At 46.1% G+C, this 13,983-nt stretch overlaps 1 protein-coding gene across 14 annotated transcripts in view; it reads left to right on the top strand.

Moving 5' to 3' along the window:
- PXYLP1 (2-phosphoxylose phosphatase 1) overlaps positions 1 to 13,983 on the top strand; it is a 72,477-nt gene that overhangs the window by 38,005 nt on the left and 20,489 nt on the right. Inside the window, exon 1 of one of the 14 annotated variants that reach the window (XM_072792492.1) lies at positions 562 to 718. The exons of the other annotated variants lie outside the window; for them this stretch is intronic. Within the exon in view, the coding sequence (XP_072648593.1) occupies positions 688 to 718 (31 nt within the window). The 5' untranslated portion in view covers positions 562 to 687. Of the gene's footprint in view, positions 1 to 561; positions 719 to 13,983 lie in introns of those variants that run through there. 14 annotated transcript variants of the gene reach the window in all.

The following is a 13,983-nucleotide window of genomic DNA, read 5'->3' as shown; positions in this document are numbered from 1 at the left end:
TGAATAATGGGAAGAAGACCAGGTGGCTCAGCAAGTGGGATGTTCTGAGTGCGCTGGGGAATATCGGAAAGACTTGGCATTTGGAATAAGTGGTTTGAAGAGAGGCTTTGAACAAGCTTCCCTCATACACCTCCAATTTGTGACATACTCCATGCACGTGTCTGGTACATATGACAGGCTATTTCTAATACTAAAGACAATTAAAAATACTCATTTTATCCTTCCAGAATAGGAAATGAGGTCAAGAGTAGGTGGACATAGGAAGTTTAAAGATAACTCCAGATGGTTAATGAACCATAAAATGCGAATCCATTCCAAAAAAATATGTTAGGACTCTCACTAGTTTAATTGTCCATAACTTTTCATTAAAAATTTTCCATCCTTTGGCTGGAGAGTTAGGAGGTTACAGTCAACCTTGATTTTTATTCTGAGAAGCTGACAGGATCTGAGACGTGAATGTGGGTTACTTGTGTTTGCTGCGTTTCTCTTGCATGAGGTGGTTTCCACGTCACTGAATTGGCCAGTGTGTTTTGCTTATTATATAACTCTTCTGAAAGTACCTTCTGTTTTAGGAGAGCCAATTTTCAGCCATACTTTTTTTAAGGGAAATTTTGCAGGGTAAATTAGCCTGCCTGGGTTGGAGCTCTTTATTCTTGGATACGTTGGAGTTCGGAGAGATATTAAGATATGGATGTTCTTACTGCTCTTCTACTTCTAGGTAAACTGTAACTTTGGAATTTACCCATTTCTGTAGAAATGGAGTTTAATTGCTTTATTTAATTGCGTTGTGGGTTGCTGCTTATTATGGTGTAAGGAACTGCGCTAATTGATACCACAAAGGTATACGTTTAACTAACATTTGTGTTTTCATTTTTACCCTAAAATATATGGACTTTTTTTTCCCATCATCTCTTCAGAGTAATTTTTAAATGCCAGATTTGCACATACAACTATTTTAGGTAACCTTTGTGAGGTAATCAAATATAACTTGGTTTTTCCTCAGGCTTTAAGTGAATCAGTATAATTTTATTTGCTTTCTGCACTGATCATGTATTTTATTTTGTCTTGTAGGCTTTTTGAATTTGAGAAAGTTACGATCCAGGTTACAATTTTAAAAATCAGGTTGTTTATTATTATTATTTTTTAGGTTGTTTAAATAAGCATTTCTTCCTCTTGGTATAGAAAGTGCGTCTGTGAACCCAGATATATTTATTAAGTGCTTATGTGTGTCAGGCATTTTTTTACAGTGTCGGGGTGGGGGTAGGTGGAAGGGATACAAAAAAGGTTAAGATACAGTTCATAGTTTCTCAAAATATGTTTATTTTAAATGGTACTAATGACTTGCTGTATGCTAACAGCCTTTAATGGAAATCATTCATTTTGTATTTTCAAGCCCTTGATATTTTTGAGTTTAAAATAGGGAAACTCTGAAATTCCTGATGTCTGAATTATAGAAGGGAACAAGCAAGGCATAGCTATCTTTAGTTATTCTAGCTGAAATGTCTATGAGTGGAAAAATCATTTCTCAGATTAAGGGACTCCTTTAATGCCATAGGGCAAGACCACCAAGATATAAAGACTTGATTAGTTACATTTCTGCTTTTTTCTGCTCTCTTGTAATCGTCCATTTTGCTGCTTCAACCCAGCCTTTCCTTAATTCGTATTTTATGCTGGTCCTGCCATGTTCCAACGGGCAGTCCCAAAATGGCAGCGTGATGGAGCCTGCGCAGGCTCTGTCTGGAATGACAGCCTTGAATTTGAATGCCGCTCTGCCACTCAGCAGCTGTGAGCCCTTGGGCAAGTTGGACCTCTCAGAGCCTCTCTTTCTTCTTCTGTAAAGTAGAATTAGTTGCTGCTGCAATGTTGGTGTGAGAACAGGCCTTGTCAGGAAACGCTTGGCTTGTAGGAGCCTAGTCAATGTGAACCTTTGAAGCAACAGCACGGAGTCCCATCACCAGGTACCTTCTTCAGAAGCCAGGACTCTTGGTGTCCTGAAGGCTGCCAAGGCTTGTGTTCCTTCAGCCACTTGTCAGGGAGGAGGCTTTATTTGTTTTTGATCAGAGCTCATTGGCCATGAATGTGGCCAGTCTACACTGGGCACATGGCACTATATCTGGGGGTGATCTTCCCAGGCAGGGCAAACCAGTTGACCAGAGCAGGTTCTGAGGAAACTATCGAAGATGGACTGGAGGGAAGAGGGAAGATAACCCTGCTGCAGTGAAAGCCAGGGCTGCCCTCAATATCGGAAGAGCCCTTTCTGCAGGAGTCAGACTGACTCTGTGTGGCCCAGGTGACCATGGGGACACATTCCAGCTAAGCATAAGGTGGAGTGTCCTAAGAATCCATGTCATGCAGAGGTAGTGCAAACTCTGGAGCATTGCTCTGGAGCATTCTCTGACCTGAGAAGGCAGGTCATTGGGCCTGATTCCATTTAAATCCTCTTCAAACTCTGAGATTTTATGAATTTTATCTTTTCTTGTTGATCCAGCGCCATGAGTATGTACAGCTTTGTCCTTCAGCAAATGTTCCTTGAGTTTCCGTCATAGACCCAAGGAGCTATCTGTCCTACTGGAGGAAAATCATGAGCAGACACTTGGAATAGAGTGTGCGGTACACTAGGATAGGTAAGAGGTGATATCATGTAAGGTGAGCCGGTGAAAGAACATGGCTCTAAGAAAAAGCCAGACTGCTCAGATTGAATCCCAGCCATTTACCAGATTGGTGACCTCAGCCATGTTATTTACCCTCTCAGTTTTCTCATCTGGAGAGTGGGGATAAAACAGTCCCTATTTCATAGGGTTAGTGAAGGATTCAGTGAGCTCATATTTTGAAACACCTAAAACAGTGCCTGTTACACAGTGATCAATGTATGTATGTTTGTTTGTTTTTGTTTTGTTTTTTTTGTTGCTGTTAAAGATTTTATGTATTTATTCATAAGAGACACACAGAGAGAGAGAGAGAGAGAGGCAGAGACACAGGCAGAGGGAGAAGCAGGCTTCATGCAGGGAGCCCGACATGGCACTCCATCCTGGGACTCCAGGATCACGCCCTGAGCTGAAGGCAAACTCTCAACCTCTGAGCCACCCAGGCATCCCTGTTTGTTTGTTTTTAAAGATTTTATTTATTATTTGACAGGGAGGGAGGGAGAGAGGGAACCAGAGAGCACAAGCAGGGGGAACAGCAGAGGGAGATGAAGGACTCAATCCCAGGCTGCTCAGATCATGACCTGAGCCGATGGTAGGTGCTTAACCGACTGAGCCACCCAGCGGCCCCTGTGTATTAAATAAAATGAATTAGAGATCATTTATGGCAGGGTGATATGGGAGGATAGAGGACAAGAAGTTTATCCAGTCTGGAAATTCAGGGACAGCTCCTCAGCAGAGGTGACATCTGAGCTTCATCCTTGAGGGGTGAGTATGAGTAGGCCATGGAGGAAGGTAGGAGGGGCGTTCCTACAGATGGAGATGGGTTTGCAAAGACAGAATGAAAAAGTAGGACCAGGTTAGTCACCTGTGTGTAGCTATGAAGTTGGACAAAAGCTGGGGCCACCTCTATCACCACATTATATCCTGAAGGCTGTGGGGAGCCACTGAAGTAGGAACACACCAGGAGATTTATGGCTCAGAAAGACCACAGTCTAGGATAGTGTTTGCCCAGGTGTGGGCTCCTGAGCACCTTGAGCAGAGTGGCTCTGCAAACTTGTAAAGAAGAGTGTTCCAGGGCAGCCCGGGTGGCTCAGCGGTTTAGCGCCACCTTCAGTCCAGGGCCTGATCCTGGAGACCTGGGATCGAGTCCCACATCGGGCTCCCTGCATGGAGCCTGCTTCTCCCTCTGCCTGTGTCTCTGCCTCTGTCTCTCTCTGTGTCTTTCATGAATAAATAAATTAAAAATCTTTATTAAAAAAAAAAGAAGAGTGCTCCAAAACCAAAGAAGAGCATGTTTTGTGCCCTTCCCTACAGAATCAGAATTTTTACAGGAGTGGGACTCAGAATCTGCACTTTTGACTAGCTCCCTGGGTGAGTCTTATAAGCACAAATTCTGGGCACTCTGCTTTCAGAGGCTGATGGGAGGGTGAAGCTGGGTGGCAACTCAGGCTGTTTTGCCTGAGTTTGCCATAAAAGGCTGAGGGGACACCAAAGCAGCAGGTGATGCTGTGGGACTTTGAGCTAATTGGGTGGTAGAGTGGGCCAGGGTGATGAGAGAAGGGGAAGACCACCATGACACACACAGGAGTCTGGCTTGGGTAGTCCAGTAGATGCCTCGGTCACTCGTGTGTTTGTGTGGTTTTTCATATAAACGTTTCAGCGCCGCCTGAGTTAAATAGGGCTGGGGGGTAACCATATGGGACCCATGGCTCCCCAGGCCTGCATCAGACCCAGGTAAGTGGACAGGCTGGGTGTGGAGCAGGACAAGGAGTTGGAGGTGTCGGTGAGGTCCTTGAGGGCCAACTGGGTACTGTGTCTTGCCGGAAGGTGGTTTTGGGATCTGAGCCTAAGAGAGACCCTGTCCAGAGGCAGTGCCGGGGGACTTTGTATTCACTGTTCCTGAAGCCATGACCTGGAGAGACCAGGTCTCCCAGGAGCATGTGGAAGCCACTCTAGACCGACAGTTTTGTTTGGCCCAATGTGTGTTTTCACATTTCTTTACCAATGTTTTAGAACTTGGGCAGTTTCACATAAACTTCCAGCTCCTCTTTAAAAAACAAACAAAGAGACTATCTAGCAAGCCGAGACCCATAATCCCTTGCAGAGACAGTGTTGGAGCTAGCACCTGGGTCCTGGCTGCCCCCTTTGTGGGCAGTGCAAGCTCTTCCTTTCTCCTTGGTCTCCACTTGCTAAACCCTGTCACCTTGAGAGTTTGAGCTCTGTGGTGAGGTGGAAGGAAGAGAGGACAGGGCAGAGATGAGATCTGGGCTGACAGGAAGGGAGGCTGTGAAGGAGACAGTATGGCAGCAGAGAGGTGAGGCCCCCAAACCGAGGGAAGCAAGTAGGAAACTGAGGAATTTCAGATTAATCAGCTGTGTGTGTGTGTGTGTGTGTTTAGTAGGCCCTCCAGCCGAACCAGCCTGTGTGAGTTGTGTGTATCTGATGTATACGAGTGGTGGTGTGCAATATGTGTGAAGGGTGGTGTTATGTGTGGTGTGAGTGGCGTGTGTTGAATAGGTAACCCATCTGAACCAGCTCTGCGTGTGAGTTTTGTATGTATGTGGTGTGTGAGTAGCGTTTGCGTGTGTGTGGTGTCTGTGAGTGGCAGTGTGTGCATGTGGTACATGCATGTGGTGTCTATGAGTGGTAGCATGTGTATGTGGTGTGTATGTAGTGTGTGTAAGTGCTGCATGTGAGCCCCGTGTGTATGTGGTATGTGAACAATGCACATGAGTGATGTGTATGTGGTGCGTATGAGTGGCATGTGTGAGTGGTATGTATGTGTATGTGTATGTGGCGTGTGTGGTACGGGCATGGGAGTGGCATGCGGTGTGTGTATGTCTTCAGTAGTCTCCCTGGTACCTCTCTTCCCGCAGAGCCATCATTTTCCCACAGTCTCCAGCCCCCACTCCCCTCCCCTTTTATATGCTGCTTTGGAATTGTTGTCCTCTGGGAAAGAGAATAACCAAGTTGCTAGAACAGCGTGTAAATTAAAAGAAAATTGCCTCTGAGAAGGAGAGTGAGGAGCTCCTGAAAGGTGCCTGGGGGTTGTAGCATCCGCCTTGGTTGTTCAGCCCCTGGCTTCAGCCTGCTTTTCGTGGTCGGCTGTTGGCATTCACAGCTCCCACTCTTCACAGGCACCCTGCACCCTGGTAGAGATAGATGGTGGCAGGGATTTTGCTGAGGCACAGACTTGGATAATAATAGCTGGGAGCGAGCCAGCCACGGGGCTTTGTCACGCTCTGCTCTTCATCCCATGTGTATGGTATGGAGAAAATCATGTGCCCCAATTGTGTGTGTGAATTGGGGATTCATGAAGATTTTAACGTTTTCATGGAAAAGGTTTGGGGATGCAACCCTTAGAATGCCAAGGGTCTTAGGTAGTATGTACTCTATTTTATTTATTTTTAAAGATCTGTTTATTTTAGAGAGAGAGAGACCACACTTGGGGGGAGGCAGAGAGAGAGAGAATCACAAGCAGACTCCCCTCTGAGCCCAACACCATGGCGGGGGGCTCCATCTCAGGACCCTGAGATCACAACCTGAGCTGAAACCAAGAGTAGGATGCCCAACCGACTGAACCCCCCAGGTGCCCCCGTGTACTCAATTTTAAAAGTCACAATAAGGTTCCTCCTGGGATTTTATTTTGGTGAATCGGAGTCAGAAAGAATGAGGAATTAAACATGAAGGCTTGTGTTTTTAACCTAGGAAGTTCTATGTATAATAGCCTAATCTCATTATCATCACTATGAAGTTTTACGTTTCGTTTTTTTTTTTTTTAAATTTCAGTCCTTTTCCTGGAGATTTATTTTCTGTTTGATCTCTTGAGAGTTTTAATTTTGCTTTCTCTCTGAATGCTTCGTGCCCAGCTACCACACAGAGTTAAATGTCTGTGGTTGAAAAAATTCTGTAGGTGTCAAAATTAAGTGTGACTAATCAGCTTTCATCATGTGTCTTCAGTTTTTGTAGTTACATGGGGGAGGGGAGAGAGTATCACATAGCAGGCCCTTCCATGAGCTAAAAATGGACGCATTTATGTGTGGGGGTCATTTCCAGGATTCTTTTGGGGGTGTGGTGGCACATTGTTTCTCTCCCCTCTCTTTCCCTTTCCTCTCTCTCTCTCCCTCCCTCCTCCTTTCCTTCCTTCGCAGTTTCTGATCTTAGAGAATTTCTCCTAAAGGTAATTAGATGAGAAGATAGAAATGTGTGTTCAAAGATGTTTATTCCAGCATAGCTCACAATAGGCAAACGTGTTGGGGGGGGGGGCGCCAAGTGTCCAACATTAAATACTCCTGTAGCCATTACGCCGTAATTACACAGATCTGTTTGTATTCTCATACAAGGTTGTCCATAATATGGTAACTACATGTGGTATCTTATATGGGAGTGTGTGTGTGTGTGTGTGTGTGTGTGTGTCAACTCAAGAAGGGAGTCTCCTATTTTAGAGAAGAGAAGACTATCAGGGCTAGCTAGTAAAACAAGAAAATATTAGTAGAAGTAGCCAATGAACTCAGAGTATCTGCATATGCCAAGCCTATGTGAGGACAGGGACAAAATAGGAGAGAAGGCTGCAGATGTTTACATTGGAGTAGCTGCAGAATGGAGGGGAGCCAAGGACATGGTGGGAGTTGGCCCAGGTGGAGTTTGCTCCAAGGTGATGACATTAAAAGAACATTCACAACAACAAAAAAAACCGAGAAACTCCACCTTGACTTGAGGTTAGTGGTAACCAGAGGTGGAACCCCATGGTCTTGATGGCAGCTCTGCCCTGGAGGAAGGGTGGCCTGGCTGTTCTGAAACTTATCAGGAATGAGGTCTTGAGGGGAGAATCTGAATCTGGAATATGAGAGTGAAGTCAGGCTACACCCAGGGAGAGCTCTGCGACTGTCTCACTGTTGGCACCCAGTGCCTCACCGGCCCGGCAGAGCCAGGCTGCCCGTGGGTGGGAGGGACAGGGAGTCGGCCATGATGCATGGTCCTTCTCTCACGTCTCTGGCCCGGGCTGCGGTATCACGCTGAGCCTCCCCATCTCCCTCCCTTTCTTTCCTGTGTCATCTGAGAGGCTAGACCCTAGACTGCCCAGGCGTCTGCCTCTTGGGGAACCTGGAACCTAGCCTGGCCCCAGGTATCCACCAGAGGGTGGGCTGGCCGGTCAGTCCAGGTACCTAAGGGGTCCAGGCCCCACCCTCAGCATTGCCTCTCAGTCAGGGGGCTTCCCCAAAGTGCTCCCTCACTCCTGACCATCTCTTCCTTGTGACCCTTTCCACAGAAGGCAGATGACCAGCCGCCTTCCTGGGCAGTTGGTTTGGTGGCCTTGGTGAGCTTTAGTGCCCTCAAAAGGTAGACCTTTGAGAAACAGAAAACGTACTTGTTCCTCTTGAGGGGAGAGGAAACAATCCTCAGAGTGCGGACAGAAGCACAGATTTCACCTCTGGCAGGACACCCAGCCACACATATGCAGTAAAATGTAGACTGGGGTTGTTCTGGGTGATAAGATTATGGATGATTTTCACTTCTTTTTATACCTTACTGTTGAAAGGCTATTTTAGGATGAACACATGTTTATGTGAGTTGTAAAGCTCCCTCTCCATTTTGAAAAAAGAAAAATCTCCTCTATCAAGGGTGTCAAAATCAGAAACCTATTTCCAGGCATACTGGGTTGTTAGCCTGAGTCCAACAGATATCAGCATCGTCTTGTGGTTTCAGGGATCCTGTGAACCCTCAGAATTCAAGCGCAGAAGCTTGTGTGTGCAGTCCTTTTTCAGGGTTGAGAAGCAGTAACTTTGATCATATTCTCAAAGTTGAGACGGGGGAGCCAGGCTATGAGATGGTTAAGGATAGCTGAGGTTCTTGTCACAGTTCTTTCTGGGGGCTTGTCCTTGGATGGCTCTCTGATTTCTAGTTTCTGTCATCTCATCCAAAAGGACCCTGTTTGAGCCAGGCCAGTTATCAGCTGCCCCAGGGGACATTGAGATTTCCTGTCCTGCCTGGGAGGCCACAGCTGGGCTCCAGCTCAGGCCACCGTGGGAACCCTGTCTTTGTGCTCTGGCAGTCCGTGGACTTAGGACTCCGTGGCTGACGTCAGAGGGAGGGACAGACAAGTAGGAGATAAGAGCTTGAGAACAGCTTAGAGCAAAACCTCCAGCCTGATGGGATGTGTTGAGTCCTAACCTCGTGAGCCAGACCTCCTGTGGTTTACTGTCTCCCTAAATGGGACCAGGCTTATCACTGGCACCAAAAGCACTTATTAGGTTCTTAACAGTAGTTCACCATGATGTAACAAGCATGAGGAATGAAGAATAGTTAAGAATGAAGAGAACAGGGATCCCTGGGTGGCGCAGCGGTTTGGCGCCTGCCTTTGGCCCAGGGCGCGATCCTGGAGATCCGGGATCGAATCCCACATCGGGCTCCCGGTGCATGGAGCCTGCTTCTCCCTCTGCCTGTGTCTCTGCCTCTCTGTGTGTGTGTGTGTGTGTGTGTGACTATCATGAATTAAAAAAAAAAAAAAAAAAGAATGAAGAGAACAGGAAAGGTTGGTCTTGTATTGTGGCCCCAAGTGGATAGGTCAAAAAGGATAGATTCAGCTATTTGGTCCATCTTGTCCATGTAAAACCAAGTCTCTCAAAGTTTGCAAATGTGGGCTTGATTTTCGCCTTGCACCCTCAAGCATGATTTCTGCTGCCTTTTATTAAAAGCAAATGGTCAGGGGGGCTCAGGTTATGATCCTGGGGCCCCAGGATTGAGTCCCTACATCAGGGAGCCTGCTTCCCTCTCCCCCTCCGCCTGCCCGTGTGTTCTCTCTCACTCTCACTCACTCTTTCTCTCTCAAATAAATAAAATCTTTTAAAAATAATAAAAGCAAATGGTCCAAGGCAAATAACAGAATTGGTCTCCAGTTGTGGTTCTGGTTTATATTTGAGAATGACACACAGACATTTTTATTTTCAGTGCAGGGTAGAGGCACAATGGATCTTTAAGACAACTTGATGGATTGAGCAGCACTGAGGGAATTGTGGGAATTGCCTATAGAGCAAATCATTATTCTTTGGCAGGCCTGTGAAGGAAACAGAATTCAGGAACCTTTGGATTACTGGGGGATAGTAGAATCAGGGGTAGTTTAGCTTATAAGAAGGTAATTCTCAGTAGTTGAGCGTCTGCCTTTGGCTCAGGTTCTGATCCCAGGATCCTGGGATCAGTTCCCACATTGGGCTCTCCATTGGGAGCCTGCTTCTCCCTCTGCCTGTGTCTCTGACTCTCTCATGAATACATAAGTAAAATTTTTTTTTTTTTTAGTAAAATCTTTATTAAGAAAGAAGAAGAAGGTAACATCTTGGGGGCATCTGGCTGGTTCAGTCAGTAGGGCGTGTGACTCTTGATCTCAGGTTGATTAGTTCAAGCCCCACATTGGGTGTAGATCTTAAAAAAAAAAAGGAAGATGCTATCTTGGATAAGCTGCATGTATTTAAAGGAGTCAGAAAAGCTGCTAAAATTGGGTGGTCGAGAGGCAAAGGGAGACTGGTTCATTATGCTTCTGTGAAAGGTGTGGACACAGAGGGTCAGCATCCCTTCCAGATCCCGAGTTGAAGGCAGCACCTTTTAAGAGCCTGGAAGTGGCCAGAATTATCACATCAAGAGGACAGATGTGCAAATAGCACTTCTTTATCCCTTACCATGCTGCAGGCACTATACAGTGTTCCACAAGTGACACCTCAAGTCATCCATGCCACCACTCTGGTAGAGATGCCGTAATCTTCATTTTACAGGTAAAGGGAATAAAGCCTAGTGAGGCAGGAATATTTGCCCAACGTCATGCACCTAGGAAGTAACAAAGTCAGGACTTGAACCCAGGCTTGTGACTCAGTAGCCCCCAACCCCACACCACCTGCCTGCATTCAGAACCATGAGTAGCCTGGTAACAGAGTTGACTGAGGACAGGCTTTAGTGGTCCTGGAAACAAGAAGTTCCAAGGAAGAGGTGACTACAGTCTGCTAGGGAGATGACCAGCCTAGGACTGATGGTGAGGCAGGCTCTGGAGCTAGGAAGGTAAAAAGCAGTTGGTGGAGCCATGCCTTTGACCCCATGAGGTTCTTTGCTGGTGTGGTCAGTGGTGTGACTCGGGCAGCTGAGCCAGTGATGGAGAGGTGAGCCGACACTTTAGCCCCATTGTGCTTGTCTTCACCAGGACATCTGTGGACCTGACACCTGATTTGGATCTGCCAGGGTGTCCGTGTAATAAGAGGAAGAGCTGACAACTAAACTTCAGAGGCACAGGGACAGTAAGAGACAGCCTACAGCCTTGGGTAGGGATTGCAGGAGGCCACCTGACTTCCTATAAAGTTGCTTCTACATGGGGAAGCCTTTCTTTTGTGGAAAGAGCCCTCGTTGGCACAGGTGGCTAGACTTGGGCCCCTGTCCCTGGACCAGTCAGTATATAAGGACGGGATCCTGGAGGAGCAGCACAACAACCCCCCACCAAGCCAGGCAGTTGGCCTGGGGGGAAGTGCCACTCTGCAGAACGAAGGGAGGGGTGGTGATCTGACCCAGGGATGGGAGTCAGATTTGAGGCACCTGTAAAGGGCTTATATACAGGAGGTTCTTACGGCTAGAGCTAGGAGGAAGGCCAGGTGTGCAGGTGGATATTTGTTTTCTGTCTTGGAGTGCAGCACTTGGCTCAGAGTAAGCCTCCAGTTCAACAAGCATTTGTGGGGGGGCCTGCCCTGGGTTGGTCAGAGGGGGAATATAAAGATGAAAAAGACATAGCCCTGAGCCTCCAGATGTTTAGTGTGGCCAGTTGAGAAACTGTGGACACCCCTGTTTATGGCTACTGTGTTGTGAGCAAGAACCTGTGTTATGGCAGCAAGAACCAGGGGCAGGACAATAGAAGAGGGATGCTAGGGTGGGCTTCCTGGAAGGGGTGACCCCAGGATTATCATGGAGTTGGCCAGATTTAGAGAACAATGGTGAGATGAGGGTAGTTAGACACAGAGGGAGGAATGTTGGGCAGTGGGGGCAGCTCCAAGCTGTTCAGGGACAGTGAGGACCAAGTTGGGGGTGAGGATGTACGAGAGTGGGTCTGGGGGAGACGTCTCACTCCCCAGCCTCTTGCATCAGAACCTCCCCCGAATGTCTGGTGTTTGGAGGACCCACCAAAGGGCCTCACATGGGCTGGCCCTGCGTTCTGGTGATTAGGAGGGTGCAAACAGCACAGGGTGATCTCAATAGCTAGTGGGTGAGGCAGACAGGCCCAGATGCCGGAGGAAGCAGCAGATAAAATCTTTCTGGACAGAAGGCCTCTAATCATCACCCAGTTTTTATCTGAGTTTCAAACCACTGCTTCCTTGGGGCATGAATGGGTCATTTGGGCCCAACTACCATGATTCCTTCTTACTCCATTGAGCCACTTAATAAAAATACCTTAAATGAGGTAACTTGTAAGCAACAGAAAATTATTTTTTTCATTCCTGGAGATTGGGAAGTCCAAGATCAAAGCACGAGCAGATTCGGTGTCTGTGAAGACCCATCTTTTCTCTGTAACCTCAGATGGCAGAGGGTCAGGGAGGTAGTTACTCTTTGCGGTCTCATTTATAAGGATGCTCATCCCACTTGACCTCCATCTTCCAAAGACCTCACCTCACATTGGGGGTTGGAGTTTCAACATGTGAATTTTTTTTTCTTTTTTTTTTTTTTCAACATGTGAATTTTAAGGGGACACAAGTATTCAGTCTATAGCAGTTCCCAAGTGGTAGCCTCCATAGACCTTACCCAGTGTGCTTACAGATAAACTAGTCAACTGTGGGGACTATGGGATGTCTAGAGACCTATGCCCTTATGTCCCTGTGTCACTCATATGATCATGTGTCCTTAGCTTCACCTGTGCCTGGCCCAGACTCAAATGAAGTGTGCCCGCAGGCATGGCCAAGGGGCTGGAATCCGGCACCATTTCTTAAAAGAGCAGAGTTGCTCGCCAGAATTGCTGGGTCATTAAGATGCTGCCTTCAGACATATACTTTTCTCCTTCCCTTGCTCTGGCATGAATCCCCCAGTGGTAAATTACCTCTATAGACACCTGAGCTTATGGTGTTAGCAATTCTGGCTCCTTCCAGCTGCTGGGAAGAAAGTGGCTGTAGGACCGATCAAAGGACTAATTTTGAATTGGTGAAGTTCCGACCAATTTTATAGCTCTATGATTGTTGTTGTAATACAAATAATAAAAGTAATGAATGAAAATATGCTAATAAAAAAGTGTATCTAGATATTATAGAAAGATACATCCATGTCTATACATAGAGGAAGTATGTAACATGCTTACTGTAAACGTGTATGTATGTAGACCTGTAAAACAATGTAGGCATTTATGGGAAAACAAATAAAAATACTACTTCATACCCCATTCCACCCATTCCCCAGAGGAAAACACTGCTGCGTTGTAGTGGATGTCCCTGTAGACATTTCTATGCATTTACATAATAAATGCCTGTATGTTCGTACATTTATAGTTTTTTTCTTAGCCAGTAACTTGGTTTGTTCACTTCATTTATCTTTGATTCTTTTACATCTTTTTTTTTTAAAGATTTTATTTATTTATTCATGAGAGACACAGAGAGAGAGAGAGAGAGAGAGACACAGGCAGAGGGAGGAGCAGGCTCCATGCAGGGAGCCCGTTGTGGGACTCAATCCTGGGACTCCAGGATCACACCCTGGGCTGAAGGCAGACGCCCCACTACTGAGCCACCCAGGGATCCCTCTTTCACATCCTTTTTAACTTTGGCAGAATATTCCCCAATATGGATGTAACATTCTGTTCCGTTAATGATGGATACTTAGTCCATTTTCCTTTTCTGTTATTACAAATAACGCTATGGCCAGTCTCCTTGGCCATACATCTTTGTGATTGGGATTGATTTAAATTCCAAGAGGTAGGATAACAGGATTGGGGATAAAGCACATATAGCATTTTGGTGGATGCTGCCAAATACTTCCAAAAGGTTCCTGTTTCCACTCTCACCTGCAGTGTGTGGAAGTGAGTTTTTACAGCCTTGCCAGTACTGCTACTGCTATTATTATTATTAAAACATGAGATTCTAGTCTGATGGGGAGGGATCAGATGCTATTGTTTTATTTTGTATTTAAGTATGAATAACGTTGAACATCTTTTCATACATTCCTTGCCATTGGTGTTTGTTTTTCTGTAATTAATCTACTCATACCCCCTACTGATTTTTTAGTTGTAGAAGCTCATATGCATTTTGGCTTTAATAATTTGTTACTTATGTTGCAAATATTTTCCTTTCAGTGGATTGTCTTTTAACTTTATTTATAACATCTGTTTGCCAAAGGA

This window comes from Canis lupus, chromosome 22 (assembly GCF_048164855.1).
Source record: "Canis lupus baileyi chromosome 22, mCanLup2.hap1, whole genome shotgun sequence".
In the NCBI taxonomy this organism is placed as follows: Eukaryota; Metazoa; Chordata; class Mammalia; order Carnivora; family Canidae; genus Canis; species Canis lupus.
The sequence above is the reverse complement of the archived record's forward strand: the minus strand, read 5'-3'. Positions and strand labels throughout refer to the sequence as shown.